Source organism: Bathycoccus prasinos (genome assembly GCF_002220235.1).
Source record: "Bathycoccus prasinos genomic : Chromosome_9".
In the NCBI taxonomy this organism is placed as follows: domain Eukaryota; kingdom Viridiplantae; phylum Chlorophyta; class Mamiellophyceae; order Mamiellales; family Bathycoccaceae; genus Bathycoccus; species Bathycoccus prasinos.
Window position 1 is genome coordinate 564,266 of NC_024000.1, and position 21,563 is coordinate 585,828.

The window sequence follows — 21,563 nt, forward strand, 5'->3', positions numbered from 1 at the left end:
TAATAAAATATATCAACTCTTTGTCCTCCTCCTAATCACTCTCCTATAACGCCCTTCTATCTCTTTCGCTCTATACACTCACTCGACGCTAACTCCTCCTATTTTTATATATTCTATTCTCACAATCACATAACTCTTCCCTCTCAAATCATTACATTAACCTCCGCTAATTTTTAATTCAACACGTTACAAACACACACGCACACACACACACACACACGCACACGGCTATCTCTCATTCACTTCTACAACAGATGATCATTAATTCTTCTTGTTCATTCGCTTCTTTTTCTGTACAAAATTATTTCTTTTATCGCGCAAACTGCGTCGAGGCGCCAGATGCCGTGCTCGCCCCAGAAGCTCCGCTTGCCTCGGTGATATCGTGAATACTCGAACGTCTCTTATCTTTCTTATTCATCGAATTTAAGCGAATAAAATACTTTTGCGCGTGAGAGGCAACTTGCGTGGGCGTTCGCGAAACGACAAAATTTCGAGAAATCGATCTCCAGTCGCCCTTCCCAAATTTGGCCAATCCGAGAAGAAACAAACGGTGTTCTTCTTCCGTCCACGGAATGCCTTTTCTTCTCTCTTGCTCGTGCGTGAGCTGTTGCTTGGAACCACCGGTACTGCCAGCTGTCACGTGCGTTCCCCCGGACGCGGACGATTTCGTCGCGCCGCCGCCGTCGGAAGACTTCTTCTTTTGCACGCCGTTGCCGCTGCCGTTCTTCTTGTTCTTCGTCAGCTTACTCGACGGTGATCCGGGCACTTTAAACTGCACGTCGTTATTCAAACTTCCATCCGAGCTACTCGGCTCACTCGACGTGTCACCAAACTGCGCGTCTTGAAACTCTCTCCCCCACCACGGACTGGTCATATCCTCGCAACTCCCTCCGACGTGGTTGTTTGGCACTCTCGCTCGACCGCTCTCAATCGCTCGAATATCATCAACCAACTGATTATATCTCTTCCTGATCCCATCCGGCGTCTTTGTCATTTGTGAAATCTGACCCCAAATGTTAATATGATTCCCAGCTCCGATTCCATTCTGCGGCGACAAATCGTTCATCGCGTGCACGTTGATGGACAAGGGCACCGAACTCTCGAATTGCGCCAACGAGTGCTCGAACAAGTTATCCTCGTCCGGCGTCCAGTGGTCGAAAAACTCGTTCGATTGTTGCTGGTTCTGTAAGGACGGGAGACCGTGGAGGTTGTCGAACGATGATAACCTGTGTTTTGAGTTGTTTTATGAATGATGAAACAAAAACGTAATAAGTGAGTTGTTCGTTTAAACACAAAACAAAGGCCTTCTCGAGGAGGAGGTCACACAGACAAGAAGGAAAAAAATGAAAGAAGGTGCACACCCCTCCTCCAAGAACAAAATTTGTTCTTTTTTGGTTGAAAAATAAATCTCTCCTTCAAAACGAAACAATTCTGGACCAAGCAATTTGCTTTTTTTCTTCTCTTTCGCTTCCAAGTGTCCTTCCGAGAGCGACTGATGCGCGCGCCCAGGAAGCAACGAGAGAGCTTTCTTACGACTGGGAAGGAAAAAAATCGATTTTGTTCGTACCTGGGGAAGGTGCTCCCTTTCATCTTCGCCGTCGCCATGATTATATGTATATTTGGACGGTATAAATGTTACGCTGTGTGTTTGTGTGACTGAGAAGGTACGCGTGAGTTCGCAGAACGAAGAGAGAAGCGCGCGCAAAGCGCGCAAATTGAGAGAGACGGAAACACATTAAGGGAAGGAAACAAACCTCCTCTCCCCCCTTCAAACTCGCCCAAAACAACTCTCTTGGATTTTTGCAGCTCTCGAAAATAACGCGCGTAAAAAATGGCGCGTTAGGCCATCTCGCGATTGGTCGATGTCAAATTGTATCGCATAGAAACATCGATACCATTTTTCTAAACCGAACGATTCATTCCGCGTTTGAGTTCGAGTCGATTTTCGTCCCTCGCGCGCGGGGCGCGATTACCAAAAACAAACGGGACACAAGAACATCGTTGTGAGTCACATTCCCGTAAAAAACAAAATCCAAAATCCATTAGTATTTACCTTTCTTCTTCTTCTTCTCTGGTGTCGCGAACGTGTTCGCGCGCGATGAACGACACTTTCGAGAACGAGCGGTAGTTTACTCTTCGCGTTTCCTATCGTAAAATTAAAACGATAGCGAATTACGACGACGACTCCCGACAACAACCAACAAACGCGGTTATTCTATATATTGGCGGCAAAACACACGTGAAGTGCGTTTCATAAAGTGCAGAGTTTTTTTCGAGGAGAACTCGTTTCCCCTCTTTCGCGCTTTCTTGGCTCAGAATGCACGAGAGAGGCGAAATCTCTCTTTTCGTTCCTTACGTGTGAGATTCTTCTCCATCAGGCAGAAAATTTTCTTTTTTTGCCCTCGAGAAAACCTGTTTTTTTTGGGAGAGTTTAGGGTTTATGTTGTAGAGCCGATTTCTGTTGTTCTGGGGAGAGAGAGAGACGTGAGAGCTTGAGAGAGAAATACGCCGTCAACATGAACGAAGAAGAAGAAGAAGAAGAAGAAGAAGAAGAAGAAGAAGAAGAGTTCATCGAGGATTTGGAAGACCTCGGAGGAGGAGGAGGAGGAAAAGGAAAAGGAGGAAATGTCGTCGGCAAGATAACGCGAGAGTTACCGAACCAACCCAAAAACGGGTTTGTTTTCGGTGGCCATCATCATCGGAACAACACGAGTAACAACGAGGACAACGACAAAGAGAATCATCACTCTGTCCCGGGCACGCAAAGGATACACGTGAAAACGTTCGGGTGCGCGCACAATCACTCGGACTCTGAATTCATGTCCGGACAGTTGCAAGCGTACGGTTATAAATTAACCGACGATCCGAGCGAGGCGAACTTATGGGTGGTGAACACGTGCACGGTGAAAAACCCGAGCCAAGCGGCGATGAATACCGTTCTCGCGAGAGCGAAAACGAACGAGGTGCCCGTGGTGGTGTGCGGATGCGTGCCTCAAGGCGACCAAAAGGCGAAAGAGTTAGCGGAGGTTTCGTTGTTAGGTGTCTCGCAAATCGATCGAATCGTCGAAGCGGTGGAACGCACGCTAAGAGGAGAAAGAGTTTTAATGTTGGAGAAGAAAAGCTTACCGAAGTTGGACTTGCCGAAAGTTCGAAGGAACGAACGCGTGGAGATTATTCCGCTGAGCACGGGATGTTTAGGACAGTGCACGTATTGTAAGACGAAACACGCGCGAGGCGAACTCGGGAGTTACGAGATCGAGGCGATCATAGGAAGAGCGAAATTGGCGATCGAGGAAGGGGTGACGGAAATCTGGTTATCGAGCGAAGATACCGGAGCGTACGGATTAGATATAGGCTCGAACGTCGCGGAGTTGTTTAAAGCGTTGGTCGACGTGTTACCCGCGGATCAATCGGTGATGTTAAGATTAGGAATGACGAATCCGCCGTATATTTTAGCGCACTTACCGGCCATCGCGGAAGCTATGCGACATCCGTCGGTATTCAGTTGGATTCATATTCCGGTACAAAGCGGAAGCTCGAAAGTTTTGGACGATATGAAGAGAGAATACACGAGAGAAGAGTTTGAACAGGTGTGCGATTATTTATTAGAACATGTTCCGGATATTACCATCGCGACGGATATTATATGCGGATTTCCGGGCGAAACCGAATCCGAGTGGCGAGAGACGATGAGTTTGATTGAAAAGTACAAGTTTCCAGAGGTACACATCAGTCAGTTTTACGCGCGGCCAAACACGCCGGCGTTTCGAATGAAACGAGTAAATACGCTCACCGTAAAAAATCGCTCGAGAGAATTAACAAAACTCACCGAATCGTATTTCCCGTGGACAAAACTGGAAGGACAGAAAATGAAGGTGTGGATCACTGACATCGCCGCCGACGGCGTCTCGTTGGTCGGACACACGAAGAGTTACTCGCAAATTTTATTACCGGGAGGAGAAGAAAACGTGGAAAAGTACATGGGCACAAGCGCGCACGTCAAAGTTCTATCGTCCAGTCGATGGAGTTGTAAAGCGGAAATCATAGAAAACGAAAGCGAAGCCGCCGCGGGTATTCAATCCTCGACGAGTTTGCATAAAAAAATAGCCTTAGTCGAAAGCGCCGGCGATACGTCGAATTTGAACAAAAAATACGGCAAGAAGACGCGTCCGAAAAAGAACAACAACAACAACAAGGGTGACATATTAGCAGATGTCACCGAAGACTACGACGACGCGTACGCGTTGCGCGTACAAAGAATAGACAAAGTTTCGAGGTACGCGGAAATCGCGTTTGGAACGACCTTGTGCGTGGCGAGTCTCGGGATTCTGTATTCAAAGTTAGTCGCCCCGCGCGCATAAAATTGATAAACAGAACTAATTAACGCTACTATAGTACAACATTTAGCTACTACTAAAAACTACGCCTACGCTAACCTTTGAACCCAACGCCAACCATATAAATTTCTCGACTGCCTTTCCTCACCGCGTCTGGTCGAAACAGACTCGCGCTCGCAAACGCTTTCTTCGCTTCCATCTTCAACGCCCTCGTCTCTTCGCTTTCAAAGATTTTACACACGAAATGCGCATCCTTCGCGAGCAAATCTTTCGTGGCTAACTCAAACGCGCGCACGGCTAACTCGTGCGACGCACTCGCATCGTTTTGACCGGTCGTTTTGGCCATCATATCCGATGTCAGCAAATTCACATTTTTATCCAACTGTAAAGAATTCATCAACTCATCGCTCTCAAACACGTCGCACTGAAACGTTCGCGTTCGATGTACGTCCACGTACTTCAAACTCTCCAACGATTCGATTTCGTTTAAATCAAACCCGTATATTTCCGCCTTCTTTATTTTCCGGGACAACACTTGCAGCCACGAACCTGGATGACAACCCAAGTCTACGCACTTTACGACTTTTCCTTTCTGCAAAGAAGACAACACTTTCGGGAACTTTAAAAGCAGTTGCTCGAGCTTCACGGCGGCTCGAGAACAGTACTGCGATCGCTTCGCTTCTCTGGAGGCAAAGTCAAGGACAGCCATGCGCGGGTTTTTCGCCATTATGGTGTTATTAAATTGTTATTTTTGTTGCGTGTCGACCATTTTTGTACGACGATGATGTGACGCGAGTAGTGAAATAATTAATAGAAGATGTAAAAGATGTAAACAATACGTGGCTGTGTGGCTATATATACGAAGTTTTAAGTACTTTTTACTTCGCCCTTTCCTTGTACTCTCCACCGTTGGCGGTGTTCACGACGACTCTATCGCCGATGTTCACGAACAAAGGCACGGTCACCGTCAAGCCCGTTTCCAACGTCGCGGGTTTATCTCCTCCGGAAGCCGTGTTCCCTTTCAACCCGGGATCGGTCATCGTCACTTCCAACGTCACTTTCTCCGGCGGTTCCACACCGATTACTTTCCCGTCCCACTGCAACACTGAGCACGTCATGCCTTCGGTGATGAACTTCTCAAAATCTCCCGACGGGCATCGGCACTCCTCGAACGTGTCCATGTCCATGAACACGTATTGGTCTTCGTCTTTGTACGTGTATTGCATCTGGAGGTTGGTGATGTCCGGAACCTCAAACGTGGTGCCGTTTCTGAACGTCTCTTCTTTGGTGTTGCCGTTTAAGTAGTTGCGGACTTTCGTGCGGCAGAAAGAGGCGCCTCGACCCGGGTGGACGTGTTGGAACTCTGTCGCGCGAGGAGGAGGAGGAACATTTTTTTGTCAGATAAAGTTTCCCTCGTAGATAAAGAGAGAATGACGACAGGCTTTTTGCCGGCGCGCTTTAACGAAAAAAAGCGAAACAACAAACGTACCGACAACTTTGAACGGCTGCCCGTTCAGCATGATGCTCAACCCGTTTTTGATGTCCGCGGTGGTGGCAGTGCCCGCGCGAACCTGTTTTATGTGTGATGTGATTTGGGGAAAGAGAGGAGAGAGAGATTAGTAAATTCAACGACGCGCAGGAGGAACAAAAGTCGACATTTCCGCCGCGGAAAGAAAAGCGCGCACCTGAAGGACACCTCGAGGGAGAGTATCGGACGATGCTTTTTTGCGAGAGAGCGTGAGTTTCTGGTGGTGAACGATTTGGGAAGTCGACGCCTGTAACGATGATGAGGAGGAGAACATGTTTCTAATTATGTGTAGAGTGTGCGTGCACTTTTCTGCTGCTTTTCACTAAAATACTAGTACTACACAGTCTCCAACTTTGACGACGACTTTCCCGCCAAAGTCTTCTTCTTCCCCAAAACGTCGTCGTGTTCTTTTTCGTCGAAGTTGGTGGTACCACTGAGTTTTACGATTGCTTTACCGTCGATGATTTGCCGAGCCGGAGTGATGCTCTTTTTTTTATCTTCCGTTCTTTCCGCTTCTTCGTCCTCCTTCGTTTTTGCGGGTTTCAAGAACGCGCGTTCGCTGACGATGGCGACGCCGCTGTCGACCTCGCCGTCGACGTCCTCGAACGAGGCGCGTCGATACTGCCCACGCGGAGAGTCGGTGGTTGCAGGTGACGGGTGTAATGTCGGCGTTTGCATCGCAGAAGGGTGGAAAGGAACTCGCGGAGGAGTTTGGGCGACGTGACTTTCGCCTCGCGGAGAAGTCGTCACGATTGGCTGCATGGCAGATAATCTTCCTTGCGAATTTTGCGTCGTGGACGAGTAAAAGCCGTAGTAAGACGTCGCTTGTATCGACGTGTTTTCCGTGTCGTCTTTCATCGCGATGCGTTTGGTTTCTTGCCACTTGCGTATGACTTCGGCGGCTTTAAATCGCGCGCGTCGTATTAAATCGTCCGTGCGCTTGTCGGTTAAACCGGTGTGAAAGGTGAACGGAGGCACTCCCGGTGGACGCAAGTAAACGTCAATCTCGCACGCTTTTGCAGCTTCTGCAACTTCGCGTCGCGAGGTGGCCCGGAGTAACGCGCCGAGAAGAGTCGCGTAGTTCGGCGCGGCGTTTGTAGTCGCAGTCGAGACAGATCTTTTCTTATTCTTCTTATTCTTCTTTGTTGATTTTCCTCCTTTCCTTCGCGCGGGGGTCGAACCTCCTCTCGTGTTGCCTCCATCAACATCCGAGGAAGAGGAATCTGATTCTGATTCCGACGAAGACGTCGAATACGCGTTGAACGATTCCGAAGAGGATTTGTTCCCTCGCTTACCACTCTTGATCGACTGCCAAAGCTTTTCTGCCTGCGCGAACGGGCTCACGCGTTCCCAGAGTAAACGCCATCCGCCTAGTCCACCATCTCTTGCCGTCAACGATCTGAACGCGGCGTAGTGTTCATCTTCCACGTCAACAACAATCGTCGACTCCACGCGCGATAATTTACGCAACACGTCCACCGGGACCGGATTTAAGTACGCGCCGTCGACGAGCAAATCTCCGGTAATCTCATCCGCAATAGGCGGTAAGAAACCGAGCACGGACATCGACGCTCGGGCGTACCGCCACACCGTCCCGGATGTGCACGAGACCAACTTACCGGTGGTTAAATTTGTCGCGCAACAGAAGAACGGAATCCATAAGTCTTCAATTTCAATCTTTTCGCCGAACATATCTCTGATGGATTTGTCGATAGTTTCGCCGGTTAAGATGGAGAGGAACGGAGGCGTTAAATCGGTTAGAAGTCGTCGAGGAGAGGCAATCAAAGATGCAAGTTTTCGAACTCGCGCGCTCACGACGGTTGAATTTGCCGTTCGAGCGTAAAGTGCAGCAGTTAACGTGCCTTGCGACGCGCCACCGATGGCATCGACTGGTACGCCTTCATCCTCGAGAGCTTTCAACGCGCCCAAGTGCGCTAATCCGTGACCACCGCCACCGGCCAAGACAACGCCAACGCCACAACCAGCGATATGTCTTGCGATTCGATCGACGTCTGCATCCGAGTAGGAACTCAACCGGCAGTGATGGTGTCGGCGCAAACCTGGTCTGTTGGCGTAAAATCTACGCGTATTTTTCGGCGATTCGCCTTTCGCGTGTAATAAGACCAACTCGATTTGCGCTAAAATCGCGGTATTTTTATTATCAATCTCGACAAAATTCTCGTCGCTCTTTTGCTTCATCGCGTCGCTGCTGTAGCTGTGCTGGCGTCGGTGGTGTATCTTTTTCTTACTGGTAATTTTATGGTAATTTAAAAAATCCTCCTCGGAGGCTGACGGTACCGGAACGATTCGCTTTTTACGACGTTTCCAAAGTAACCTGGCCTCAGCTGGGGATGGATCGACGCCGTTACCGATGAATACATTTCCAGTATTGGTATTGTATTCGTTATTACCGCTCATACCAGTTGACTGCGATTGCATCTCAAGCATGGAAGAGGAAGGCGCGAACGACGCCGCCGCGCCGCCTTCGGCGACAACCAACACTAAATCGGCTTGAGATACGCACACTCTCGACCACCCACTCGACGACGACGATCGATTACTCGCGTTCTGCCCACTTCTATCGCCAACGAACAAAACAAATCGGTGTTCTTCTTCGATTCTTGTCATCCAGCTCGTTAACTTGGACCGATAAAATGCCGTCTCTACGCGACGAAAGCCTTCCGGCACAACCTCTTCCGCGGCTTTTTCGTCCAAAATGAACGCGGACCCTTTGCCTAACCTCTCCAACGCGTTTCTCAACTTTGCGGCAAATTTCGGTAACTTTGTCGTTTGCACGGCGTCTGTCGCGGGAACGATGGCGATGGTCACGATTTCCGGACGATATCGTTCGCCGGTTTTCAAATCGCGCTGGTTGATTTCCAACTTTCGAGCGACGTGTTCTAACAATCTTCCGGCGACTTCGGGATATTTGGCCGATATAATTTGCACGCTCGCCCGAGACATTCGCACTAATTCGCAATCGCGAGTGCATATGGCCGTAGATGTGTGCGCAGTTTGCGACAACATCGCCGCGTCTCCGATAGTTTCGCCTCGACTTCGGTACCGCATGGCGCCTAACGCGACGTTGTAAATAGACACGCGACCGGAGATGACAAGGTACATAGACGTCGCGTCTACGCCCGAACGAAACGCTTGGTCACCGGCAGAAAGCCACTGGCGATTTAAGCCAGCCGCGATGAAAGCGCGAATGGCCCTGTTTAGAGAACACGAGGCCGCTAATTGTAACGCAATGAACGCATCTGGCGCGTGAACGCACAACGTGTGTAATACCGTCGGCGTGATCAACAAAATCTCACAATCCGTGCAACAACGAACGGTTTCGTCAAACTTAGCACCGGTTATTGCGTGCGCCGCGCCAACCAAACGAGGTGCTTTCAATTCCGGACCGATGACGCCGTCGCCTTCGGGCCATGGCACCGCGTCGCGTCGCATCGTCCCGGATAAAAGAATGAAATACGCGTTCGTTTGACTATCGCGTTGGGTGATGAACACCTCGTTCGCCAAGAGTGTTTTTCTACCGCCCGCGTATTTTTCTAATTCTTCCTGGTAATTCACTAACAGTTTGTTCGTTGGATTGGCGTCTTCGGGCGTTTCCGTCGTGTTAATTGATTTCGCACCGTCGTCCAACGAATTAGAAGACTCCGAAACGGTCGACGGGAACGACCCTCCGTTCTCAACATCATCTGAGCTTTGTTCAAAAAACTTCTCGTGTGAAGTCTGCGCGCGCATCATCGGTGGCTTCGGTTTCAACACCAAACAATCCTCTGCTCCGGGACTTAAATACTCCGCGTCGCCTTCGTCTCTTGGCAATTCGAGAAAATCTCTCAAAGTAAATCTCGCGACTCGCCACAATCGAGCGATGGCTTGTTCTAAATAAACCTGAATCGTTCTCGGGTGCTTTCTAATGAACGCGAACAAAACGTCTTGACGAATGCGAACTAGTTTCGCTCCGTTCTTCATCGCCACGCACGAGACGGACCGCCTCGCGGAATCTAAAACGTCCACGTCACCGACAGATTCGCCTTTATTCAAGATGTTCGTCAAATGCGCCGGACCTATGCTAAATGATTTTGGAGGAAGCGGAGAGGCAGCGCGAATGCCGCCCATCGGTGGTGTCTGTGAACGCTCTTTATCCAAAGATGTTCTCGAATGCGACGTCGAGCTGTTTGCTCGACTCATTCGACTGGCTTGTTGATTCCTCCCCATATTCGGCAACCCAGGTGATCCGGCTCTATCGAACGAACGCCGGATATCTTTCACCGAATGATGATGATGATGACTGCTCGACTTGGACGAAGATTTCACCAGCGACGATGCGCTTCCGTCGCCACCGCCGCTGCCGCCACTGCGCGTGTTCGTTGATTGCACGTACACCCCGAGTTGACCTTCAACGACGACATAAATTCCGTCCCGGCTTTCATCGCCTTGCCGAAAGAGCACCTGGTTCGCGCCAATCTCAATCTCTTCGCTCATTCCAAACAGTTCCCTCGACTCTTCGAGCTCTAAACACGCGAAAAACTTCGTCGAGGCGAAAAAGTTTGGATCGGTCGTGTGCGATAAATACTCCCCCGGACCACTCCGACTCTCCCCTCGATCGCCTTCCGATTCCGCTCTTCGATACTCGAACAAACTCGTCTGCGAAGCGTCCGAACTCTCAAAGTGACTGCCGCTCTCTTTCCCTTCTTTCTTCCACTCCTCTTTAATCCTATCCATGGTCGCGCCTCGTTTCACTGCTCTCGGCGTCCCAACCGGCGTTTCGAAGTTTTCGTCCTCGCTGTTGCTTCGAGATGATGCATTTTTCGTATTATTAGTATTCGCTAACCGCGGTGTCGTCGCTGCTAACCGTTTCGGCGTTTTCGTCTCCCCGCCGCCGAGAGCGTCTTCTCTCGCCAACGCGAAAGACGACTCGTCGTCCTCGGCGGAGGAGTACTCCGAGGAAGAGGACGAACCGTCGTCGGAAGAAAACGAGGAAAACGAAGAATTTTCCGACGACGACTGGTTGCTCTCCTCCTCCTCCGTCTCCTCGTCCACGTTCGTCTTTCTTTTCCTTCGCCTTCTCCGCCTTCTTCTTTGACGTCTTTTCATCCGAGTCAGCTTTTCCTCTGTCTCTCCGTTCGCCAATTCCTTCTTCGCTTCTTCTTCTTCTTCTTCTTGAAGATGGTACTCGATCCAGTATTTCAAAAACGCCGAGCGGGAGAGTAACCCAATCGCGGCGATTGCGAGCGTGACTCTCGTCGCGCGTCTCGTCGTCGTCGACAGTAATGGTCTCATCGTAATCAGATTCGTTTCTCAATCAATCCGCTTCGTAACGACCTCTGTTTCTGCGCTCTCTGTTTCTTTTCTTCCGTTCCTTCGTAAAGTCTCTTTTGGGAAGAGAGAAAAAGCAAACGCTCTTTAATTCTACCTTTCGAGGAAACCACGACGAGGACGCGTCGATGAGGACGCGGCTTTTGCCCGCGCGCTTCTTCTTCTTCCTTTAACGAGTGCGGCGCGCAAAGTGTTGTATTCAACGAGCAAGAGAGGAGGCACATTTGTGCCGCCACTTTTCCTCATTTTTCCCTTGAGAAACATTTAACTCTCGTCTCGCGGCGCGAAAGAGAGCCTTTGAAAAGAAGCTCATAAACACGCACAAACACAGAAAGAGAGAGATAAAGAGAGAGAGAGAGAGAGAGTTGTTTTTTCGTGCGTTTTGTGCGAGAAGGAGAGCAACCGGGAGCACCAACAACAAAAACCACTCCTCTCAAAATGCCTCCTCTGCACAAGAAAGTCAAGCTCGGAATATGCGCGATGAACAAAAAATCCAACTCGGCGCAGATGCAATCCATCCTCCAACGCTTATCCGCGTTCAACGAATTCGACATCATCGTCTTCCCAGATGAAGTCATTTTGAACGATCCCATTGAATCGTGGCCAATTGTGGACGCGTTGATCAGTTTTTTCAGCCGTGGGTTCCCGTTGGAGAAAGCACACATGTACGTGAAATTGCGAAAACCGTTCATGGTGAACGACGTGACGAGACAATGGACGCTTTTGGACCGAAGGCTGGTGTACCAAACGTTGATGGAGAATAACATCTCCGTACCGAACCACGTGTTCGTGAACAGGAACGACGTCTCGAAATTACATGACGACGAAGAGTTGATGGAGAAACTGAAGAGAGATCCAGAGGCGATATCCGGCGTGAAATACCCGGAAAACGTAACGAGCGACGACGACGGGTTCGACGAGAAGGAAGACTACGTCGAGTGTAAAGGGAAACGAATATACAAACCGTTCGTGGAGAAACCGGTGGACGCGGAGAATCATAACATCAGCATTTACTATCCACACACGGTCGGCGGTGGACACAAAGAGTTGTTTCGTAAGGTTGGGAATAAAAGTAGCACGTATTATCCTCCGCCGACGGCGCAGAAGAGGAAGAAGGAAGGAGGAAATGGTACGGGGGTTGGAGGAGGTTCTTCCGCGGCAGGGGAAGAGAGCGACGGCGCTTCAAACAACCGGCCAAATGCGGAGTTGAACGACGACGCGAGGAGGTTGGAAGAGGTGGAGAAGATGATGATGAATATGGAAACTATCAGCGAGAACGAGAAAGGAGACGCAAGCGCAGACGCGTCTAAGACATCAAGTCGAGGACAACAAGAAGGAGAAAGAGAAGAAGAAAAAGAAGAAGGCAACGAAGAGTACGTCACGTACTCGCGCGTTCGCAGATCCACCTCGTTCATTTACGAAGATTTTATGTCCACCAACGGCACCGACGTGAAAGTGTACACTTTAGGTCAAGATTATGCGCACGCCGAGGCGCGAAAATCTCCAGTCGTCGACGGCCGCGTTTTGAGAGATGCGAACGGAAAGGAGGTGAGGTACCCGGTTTTGCTTTCGCCCGAGGAGAAAGAAATCGCGAGACGCGTGTGCATTGCATTTGGACAAAACGTCTGCGGCTTTGATTTGTTGCGAGCGAAAGGTAAGAGCTACGTTTGCGACGTAAACGGGTGGAGTTTCGTCAAAGATTCCAAAAAGTTTGTCGAAGATGCCGCGTTGTGTCTCCGCGCGATGATTTTAAAAGCCGTGAGACCCGATCACGTCAACATCAAGAGTGCCGAACAACAGAGAGAATCCATCATTACCGGTCGTTCATCAATCAACGAAGAGGACGAGGATCACGAAGATGGCACTGTACCTTCTCCATCCGGCGGTGGGATTAAGAACAACAACATCAGCAGCAACAATATGAATAACAACAATAACAGTGCTTTAGCGAGTAAACCAGAAGAGTTACGAGCCGTTTTGGCGGTGATTCGCCACGGCGATAGAACGCCGAAGCAGAAAATGAAACTTCGCGTGCACCAGAAGCCATTGTTAGATTTACTCGCGCAATGCACGAAAAATAACACGAGAAAACAAGCGAAACTGAAAACGCCGGAGCGATTGCAAGAGTTGTTGAATATTTGTCGCTCTATTTGGGGGCAAGTGAAGAAAGAGTCCGAAGCGATTCTCGGGGATACGGAGAACGATTTGAACTTAGCCGCCATGCAAGGTAACGCGGAGGATCCAAAAAAAATAGAAGCGAAAGAAAACTTGGACGGTTGGCGACAAGTGATTGCTATTCTAGAAGAAGGTGGGCACTTTTCCGGGATTAATCGGAAAGCACAGTTGAAACCGATTTCGTGGGTCCAAACGATCGACCCGCGAACCGGGCAATCCGTCGAACAAGTCGAATCCGCTTTGCTCATTCTCAAATTCGGTGGTGTTTTGACGCACTTGGGTAAAAACCAAGCCGAAGTGCTTGGAAAAGATTTCCGTCAGCGCATGTATCCTCGTGGGAGTTATTACCCGACCGATTCGGACGGACTCTTGCGTTTACACTCGACCTATCGTCACGATTTAAAAATTTATTCTTCCGATGAAGGTCGCGTGCAGATTACCGCGGCGGCGTTCGCGAAAGGTTTATTGGCGCTCGAAACGCATAAAGGCGAATTGACGCCTATTTTAGCGTCACTCGTGACTAAAGATGCAAAGCTTTTAGATTTCGTGACGCACGAAGTCGAAGCGGAAATTTTACACGCGAAGAACAAGTTGTACAGGATGATGACAAAAGGCGACCCGGGCGATGACGAAGGAAATGCGAATACTGCTGCAAACCACGGGAGCATACCTTCAAACGATACCGCTGTTGACAACGCAAATGTTATTACTCACGTCAATGCGCGATTGAGTCGATCGGGTTCGGACGGAATGTATGAATCAAGTGGAAATACTGCTACCCCTCGAGCGGTTCGGTTCGGCCGAGCCTCCTCGCGAGACGACATCCACGAAGAAAACGAGTACGACGAACTCGTCACGCAAACTCAAGGTTTGTTCAACATCGAACGTTCTGGAAATTCCTGGCTCATCGCTGATCGTATCGCCGCAGTCGAACGAGGTAAGCTTTTGGACTCGCACCATTTCTTGACCTCGGTGGAGGGCGAGTACAGTCACTTGGAAGACGTCGCTCTCGCGAGCGTCCCATCTTCACCTTCCAAAAAACTTCGCCGAGTATTTGAGCTCGTTCACGGCATATCTTCACAGCTCCTCGAAATGGCATCTCGAATGAACGATAAGTTGAAAGCGCGTAACCGTTGGCGTAAGGTGCTCATCGCGCTGGGCAAAAACCGTGGATTGAAAGACAACGCGTTACCGCCGGACACGTGGGTGGACACGTTGACGTACTTTTCAGCCACCGCACCAAGAGGTTCTGCGCCTGCGAGTAACACGCTCGAATTGCCTGGCGGTGGCGAAAGTTTTCTTCTCATGCACACGCGATGGAAAAAACTCGAGGAAGATTTATTCCACGGGCGCAAAGAAACGTTTGATATTTCAAAAGTCCCGGACGTTTACGACGCCGCGAAATACGATTCCATTCACAACGCGCACTTAAAACTCGATGGATTAGAAGAACTATACATTTTAAGTAAAGAACTCGCGGACTGCGTTGTTCCGAACGAATACGGAACGCACCCGATCTCAAAGCTTAGAATTGGTGCCACTATCGCCGGTGGCTTGTTGGGTAAACTTCTCGCTGATATGAGCAACACCAGAGAAGAATCGTACGCGGTCGAGACGAACAAGAAGAAAACGGTCAAACTTTTGGGCAAGAAGTCGCTCTTGAACAACAGAAATTCCCCGGACGAGAACAACAGCACCGATCCAAACGACGAAGACGAGGACGAAGAGGAAGACGCGCCGACGCGTTTGAACATGCGGTACGCGACCGAAAAGAAGGTGCATTCGCCGTATAGACACGTGCGAACGCGATTGTATTTCACGTCCGAGTCGCACTTGCACTCGCTGTTGAACATTTTGAAATACGCGCACTTGGAAGAGGATTTACGAAAGAGAGCAAGTGGCGATAAAAAACGATCGTCACAACACGTGGCGGCGAGTTCGTCGCCTCCAAAAGCTGCGACGATGACAACGCAAAAGACCAATAGTGGTGGAACGTCAAAGACGAACGCGTTTGGCGATCCCCTCTTGAGCCCGCGGAAACCGCCGCGCGCTCCGAATTCCTCCGCCGACGTTTCTTTTGATGCCAGATCCGATTTGGATTCTGATTTCTCGTGCACGAAGAGAAACCCGCTCGTCGTCGAAGGGTTAGACGAAATTCTCGGCGAACGCTCGAAAGAGCTCGATTATTTAACTCACATCGTTTTTCGCATGTACGAGTGTTTCCACGTTCCACCGGACGACCCGCTTCGATTTCGAGTCGAAGTCATGTTATCCACGGGCGTTTGCTTAGACCCTTTCGAGAAGGACGTCTGCGAATCTTTTCGACGGTCGGCTGATGCTTTAGAAAAAGAAGGACCGGTGGAACCGACGCCGGTGTTGGATCGCGTGCAGTTGCAAAACGATTCGGTGTGCGAAGAGGACCAACCGTATTTGACTTTGGACACTTTAGAAAAATATTTGAACGGGTTTCGTCGCGCGAAACCGGAAAAGAAAAACAAGAAGGAAAACGCGGAGCAGCATCCGTTGAACGGCGACATCTTTCCGTGAGTGAGGAAGAAAATAAGTTTTCACTTAAGTCTTTTCAGTTGTAATTACACATAAAGTTCGAGGCTAGGTAGTTATAATAAACGCTAAAAATTAATCTCCGTTTTCCCATACGAGCATTGTGCGCTTGCCGACCATGACATCGACCAATTGCCCAACGCGCTTGAACACGTTCTCTTGCACGTACGGCATGCCGTACTTTTCGCAAATCGCCTTAACTTTCGGTTGCGCTCTTTGATAGCATCGCATGGACATGTCCGGCCACATGTGGTGCTCGATTTGGTAGTTCAACCAGCCGTGCATGAAATCGTTGACGTCGCCCCCGGTGCGAAAGTTCGCAGAGCCGATAACTGCTCGCATGTAAAAGTCGTCCGTTCTCGGTTTCGTCTCGGATTCAAATCTGTAAATGTCGTCACCGACGTGGTTCGTCGCGATCACGATGAACGAGTGCAAGTTGGTGAACAAATCCGCCAATAAAGTCGTCGCCAAAGTGGCCATGGCCATTTGCGCGCCGCCGATGGCGTAACCAACCGCCGGCAAGACGCCAAACTGAAACGTCGCGTACGGCGCGAAGCACTTGGCGGTTTCAATAATCGCGCCAAAGTTCCCCTGGAACGCAGATTGGACCGTCGTCAATACCGTGGACGGCATCGACCCAGTCGTGTACGGTTGGTACGATTCCTCGCCTCTCTTTTCCGCCTCTCTCGCTCTTCTCGCGAACAACTCCTTCATCGTGTTCGGCGCGTAGTAAAACCACTTCCAAATCACGGACAACGCGGCAACTTGCATGTATCTCGCCCACATCGGCATCGGCCCTTCTCTCGTCGTCTTCATGTTTCTCTCGACCAAATCCGGGTCAGCATCCTCCCCCAACTGATAGTGGTGCAAGTGGTTGTGTTCCACGTCCCACGCCTCCGGCATCATCCAATCCATCCAGTCGATGATTCTGTTCCACGGCCCTCTTGCAAACTTCCTTCGGTGAAACCTCCCTTTAATCTCGTTCCCTTCCGTCATGGCCGCGTTATACCCACCGTGGCACACGTGGTGTCCAACCATCGTCCATCTCGCGCAAATCGCCGTGGACATCATAAACGCGCCTAAAACGTTCGCCCCAAACGCTTGCGCCACGCCGAGTTGCGGCAGTAAAAACATAACCCCGAGTCCGCCGTAGTAGCACATGTTCGCCCATCCGAGGATCTTCTTCAGGTGCTTCACGTCCTCTTCGTGGTACTTATCCGAGCGTTGTTCTTTTTCAACCTGTTATTAATGTTGTTCATAATGTCGTCGTCGTTATTGAAGCGAAAAAAGGAGATCAGAGGGCTGCTCGTGAGTACGAGAAAGGATAAAAGGGGAGACATTTGCGCCGAAAAGTCATCCATCCTCTAGAGAGGTTCTGGCGAGCGTCTCGCCCGAGATCTCATCGCGCCAGAGAGAAGGAAGTAAAACGCACAAAACCACTCTATTCTTTCCCCTCGAAAGATGATGATGCGATCGAGGACAAAGCGGAGGACAAAGCTTTCAAAACGAACACAATCCACATCCTTATCACCACCCGGGAAAAGGACGTCGTTTGAATTCAAGGGACGAGAAACGTACCTCTCTGATCTCCTTCGCCCACCCGGCGAGGTCAAAATTCTCCCGCCATTTCCCGGTTTCGTTGTACGTCATCGTTTGCATCTGTTCGTTGACTTCGGGAGACGGCATCGCGATCGCGGGGAGTCGGAACGAATTCTTCGTCCTTCGTTCCATCGACGTCACGTGAGAACGCATCCCATCACGACGGGTGACGGTGGAAGCGGCAGCGGCGCGATGATTTCTTCTCGACGTCGCGGGGGACGATCTCGCCCCAGTCGTCGCTCCGACGAGTGATGCAGAGGTGCGTTGAATGGCAATCATTTGAGTATATAAATAAACGGAATACAGAGAAGGGGAAGTGGAAGAAGTGCGTAAAAAGTGTGAAGCACTGAAACGCCGCCCCCGAGAAGAAAGTTTTTGCTGCTTGTGCGCGTTTGTGGACCGCTCGTACATGAATCTTTTAAAAATTTGATGGACCTCAACAAGTATTACAACTCAACTATAACTCCCCATCCTAAATATTTCCTGTGGTGTTTGAACAGAAACACACCGTCGCACAAGCTTTACGTCCTCTCCATTTCCTCCGTTCCCAAATCTCATCGCACGAGACTTCTCTGGATAGAAGACCACCACGGGCTCCCAGATTCATTTCTGCCGAAAATATTTCAATAGTCGTTACATGAGCATGCTTCGGACAACTCCCCTTTTTTCAAAGGTCGGTGCCGCGATCGCTACAAGTCAGCGCCGCGCAAATTAAACGTTATTATATTTCAATCAAAAATCAACGTACTTCACCTATCAAAGTTTCTTCGATCGATCTCATGAGAGCCGAGTGTCATGATAGGCTGAGCATCGCAAATGGATGCTCGAGAGACGTCGTATTGTCTCACATGTTTCTGCAATCCAAAAACATGTTTTCCATCCAAAATCAATCCCAAAAAAAAAAGGAGAGAACTCTCGATTTTAATCGATACAAACTCCCCCAACGGTACTGAAACTCCTTTTTCAAAAATGAAAGGCTTGGAATTCTTTCCCAAAAAATGCTCTTTCCTCCATGTGTCGTCGTTGACTTCTTCTTCGATGAAGAAGAGAGAAGATATGCAATAACACGACGACAAAGAAAAGAACACAAAAAAGGAGAGAAACTCGCCCGCGCGAGTCAAAACTCCCCGGTGTACTCGAACCCCCTTTGTCCGTTCTTTCCCAGCTCTTTTCATTCATTCAATCTGCCACATGCGGGAGGAGAGATACAAAAATCGATTTGTATCTATATAATAAAAAAGAAAGCAAACGATGAAGAAAAGAGCTCCCACCCTTCCACCCACTATCATCGATAGAGGTCTATCGATGATAGCAATGCGTGTGACTTTCTCGCGCGCGTGCGCGCGCGCGCACGCAAATAAAAAAGTGATATTATATGCGCGCGCAAATGCGCGCAAATGCGCGCGCGAGAAAGTGAAGAGGAAATGCAAAAAAAAATTCGTTTTTTAGATACAGATACAAAATTTACCGCTTTCTCTTCTCTTTCTCTTTCTTTTTCTTTCTCCCCCAATTTTCCCTCTGTTTTTTTCTTTTTTTGCGACGAAGAAAATAAACGGAGAGAGAGACTCTGTAAAAAGCGCGTATTCTCCCGCTTTGAGTTCCTGCGAACGATTTATGAGGTGTGTGCGTGCATCCGCGCGGTTTTCAGCGCCTCTCTCTCGCGCGCGGTCCCCAGTCAACGCGCGCGCGTGGAGGGGACAGGGAAGTGATGACGTATCACGCTCTCGTGCAAAGTTGGTTTTATGTTTAGGGTCTCAAATTCTCAACTTTCATTCTCGTGCGTTTCTGAAGCTCTTTTTTTTTTAATAAGATTAATGGGCGACACCGAATTTCGGCCAACTTTTTTCCGGTCAGCCAAAAAAGTTGGCCGAAATCGGTCAATTTTTTCTTTCTTATTTTTGAAGAATTTAGGGTAACAAAAAAGTTGGCCGAAATCGGTTAATTTTTTTTTTACAGCCTCCCCAAAAAACAGAAAATACCACCTTCAAAAGTGGTGCAGTTTTATAAGACTTTCATACGTTTGCGCTTGAAGTTCTTCGTATCAAAAGGCGTATTTATCCATAAAATTACGTCAGAAGGTTGGCAAACTATACGCGAAGGTCGTGCTCGATTATGGGAGCCGTAAAGTCTCTCCATGGTTGTCTCTCAAGTCTCAAGTCTCAAGTCTCTCCACGGCCCTAAAAAAAAAATTAACCGATTTCGGCCAACTTTTTGGGGTTTAGGGTTTCAAAAAGTTGGCCAAAATTAACCGATTTCGGCCAACTTTTATAGGGGCAACTGACCGGAAAAAAGTTGGCCGAATTTCGGTGTTGCCGAAGATTAATGCTCAAAAAAAAAACAAAAAAAAACAAAACGCATTTGGAGTCCAACACACAAACTGGTACAAAAGAGTGTCTTCGGTTACGCAAAGTTCCAGGTACCGGAGCATTTACATCGACTGGCAGAGAAGCTACGACGAGTAAAGGTGATGTGCGAGAGAAATGTGCGCGCGCGCGTGTGTGTGTGTGTACTACTACGCTGTGTGAATAAAATAGTGCACTTAAACGGGTTCGCCTAAAAACTCCAAGACTTCTTTCAACGCTTCGATGAACTTATCCACGTCTTCTTTGGTGTTGTAAATGTACAAACTCGCTCGAGCGCTACCGAGGACGTCTAAGTGTCGGTGCAACGGTTGCGTGCAGTGGTGACCGCTTCGACAGCCGACGCCGTGGAGTTGGTCGAGTAAGGTGCAAACGTCCGAGCAGTTGACGCCGTCGACGTTGAAGGCGGCTAAGGAGGCGCGTTCGAAGTTTTTGCCAGTTTGAGGGTTTACTTTCAGTGGGTTTGGACCGTATATGCGGACGTTGGGGATGTTTTTGAGGAGTTCGGAGTAGAGGTACGCACCGAGTTCGAGTTCAAACTCGTGGACGCGGTCCATGCCTATTTTGGAGAGGTAGTCGCACGCGGCGCCTAAAGCGACGGCTTCCGCAATCGCCGGAGTGCCGGCTTCAAATCTACCCGGCGGTGGTGCGTACGTAGACTTTTCCAAGTAGACGTCTTGGATCATTTCGCCGCCGCCCATCCACGGCGGCATCTCGGACAACACGTCGTACTTGCCCCATAAAAACCCAATACCGGTTGGACCGCACATCTTATGACCGCTGGCGACGATGAAATCTGCCCCTAACGTTTGCACGTCTACCGGCATGTGCGGAACGCTTTGACACGCGTCTAAAACTACCGTCGCGTTGACGCTCTTTGCCGTTTTCACGATCCTTTCCACGTCGCTCGTAAAACCGAGCACGTTCGAAACGTGCGGCAACGACACCAGCTTCGTCCTCGCGTTCACCGTTCTTTCCAACTCCTCCAAGTCCAAACATTCGTTCTCATCCAATCCGATAAATTTCAACACCGCGCCTTTCCTTTCCGCCAACAACTGCCACGGCACGATGTTCGAGTGATGTTCCGCCACGGATAAAACGATTTCATCCCCTTCCTTAATGTTTGTCTCCCCCCACGTGTTTGCGATTAAATTCAAACTCTCGCTCGCGTTTCGGGTAAACACAATCTCTCTGTCCGTTTTCGCGTTGATAAACTTTCCAACTTTCGCGCGGCTTTGTTCGTACGCATCCGTCGCCTTTGCGGATAAGTAGTGCACGCCTCGGTGGACGTTCGCGTTTGCGGTCGCGTAAAACTGCGCGTGCGCGTTGAGAACTGCGAGAGGTTTTTGAGACGTCGCCGCGGAGTCTAAGTAGACGATTGGCATTCCGAAATCGTTTTCCGACCGGAGGATTGGAAAATCGTTTCTTACTTCTTCGCTCAAGGATGAAGACGACTTGGTTTTTGCTGCGGTGTTTGTCTTTTCCGACGAGATGCTTCTAAAAGACACCAAAGAATTGTGTCTGCCGTTGTGTCTGCCGGAGGTGGACAGGGCGCCTCCCCGCCTGAAGGAGGAGAGACACGTTGCGTGCGCGTTCGCACGAGTCGCCGCCAAAGAAGCCATGATTATCCGAAAAAAAGTGACGTCTACTGCATCGAAAGGAAACCGAAAACAA

At 49.5% G+C, this 21,563-nt stretch overlaps 8 protein-coding genes across 8 annotated transcripts; 2 read left to right on the forward strand and 6 right to left on the reverse strand.

Moving 5' to 3' along the window:
- Window positions 1–310: 310 nt before the first annotated feature.
- Bathy09g03130 (predicted protein) lies at window positions 311–1,605 on the reverse strand (the record flags this gene model as incomplete). The annotated part of the gene is made up of 2 exons (XM_007510849.1): window positions 311–1,226; window positions 1,568–1,605. The coding sequence occupies 2 exons, from the start codon at window positions 1,603–1,605 to the stop codon at window positions 311–313; spliced, it is 954 nt and encodes a 317-aa protein (XP_007510911.1).
- Window positions 1,606–2,516: 911 nt separating this feature from the next.
- Bathy09g03140 (predicted protein) lies at window positions 2,517–4,361 on the forward strand (the record flags this gene model as incomplete). Its single annotated transcript, XM_007511039.1, has 1 exon — window positions 2,517–4,361. One exon carries the CDS (start codon window positions 2,517–2,519, stop codon window positions 4,359–4,361), a length of 1,845 nt encoding a protein of 614 aa, XP_007511101.1.
- Window positions 4,362–4,431: 70 nt separating this feature from the next.
- On the reverse strand, window positions 4,432–5,064 carry Bathy09g03150 (ribosomal RNA methyltransferase RrmJ/FtsJ; the record flags this gene model as incomplete). Its single annotated transcript, XM_007511143.1, has 1 exon — window positions 4,432–5,064. One exon carries the CDS (start codon window positions 5,062–5,064, stop codon window positions 4,432–4,434), a length of 633 nt encoding a protein of 210 aa, XP_007511205.1.
- A 151-nt stretch (window positions 5,065–5,215) lies between these two features.
- On the reverse strand, window positions 5,216–5,857 carry Bathy09g03160 (elongation factor P; the record flags this gene model as incomplete). The annotated part of the gene is made up of 2 exons (XM_007511094.1): window positions 5,216–5,700; window positions 5,827–5,857. 2 exons carry the CDS (start codon window positions 5,855–5,857, stop codon window positions 5,216–5,218), a joined length of 516 nt encoding a protein of 171 aa, XP_007511156.1.
- A 344-nt stretch (window positions 5,858–6,201) lies between these two features.
- On the reverse strand, window positions 6,202–11,157 carry Bathy09g03170 (unnamed protein product; the record flags this gene model as incomplete). Its single annotated transcript, XM_007511162.1, has 1 exon — window positions 6,202–11,157. The coding sequence occupies one exon, from the start codon at window positions 11,155–11,157 to the stop codon at window positions 6,202–6,204; it is 4,956 nt and encodes a 1,651-aa protein (XP_007511224.1).
- Window positions 11,158–11,631: 474 nt separating this feature from the next.
- Window positions 11,632–15,915, forward strand: Bathy09g03180 (predicted protein; the record flags this gene model as incomplete). Its single annotated transcript, XM_007510930.1, has 1 exon — window positions 11,632–15,915. The coding sequence occupies one exon, from the start codon at window positions 11,632–11,634 to the stop codon at window positions 15,913–15,915; it is 4,284 nt and encodes a 1,427-aa protein (XP_007510992.1).
- Window positions 15,916–16,005: 90 nt separating this feature from the next.
- Window positions 16,006–17,940, reverse strand: Bathy09g03190 (predicted protein; the record flags this gene model as incomplete). Its single annotated transcript, XM_007511259.1, has 2 exons — window positions 16,006–17,169; window positions 17,509–17,940. The coding sequence occupies 2 exons, from the start codon at window positions 17,938–17,940 to the stop codon at window positions 16,006–16,008; spliced, it is 1,596 nt and encodes a 531-aa protein (XP_007511321.1).
- A 2,128-nt stretch (window positions 17,941–20,068) lies between these two features.
- On the reverse strand, window positions 20,069–21,511 carry Bathy09g03200 (cysteine desulfurase; the record flags this gene model as incomplete). Its single annotated transcript, XM_007511078.1, has 1 exon — window positions 20,069–21,511. The coding sequence occupies one exon, from the start codon at window positions 21,509–21,511 to the stop codon at window positions 20,069–20,071; it is 1,443 nt and encodes a 480-aa protein (XP_007511140.1).
- Window positions 21,512–21,563: the final 52 nt, after the last annotated feature.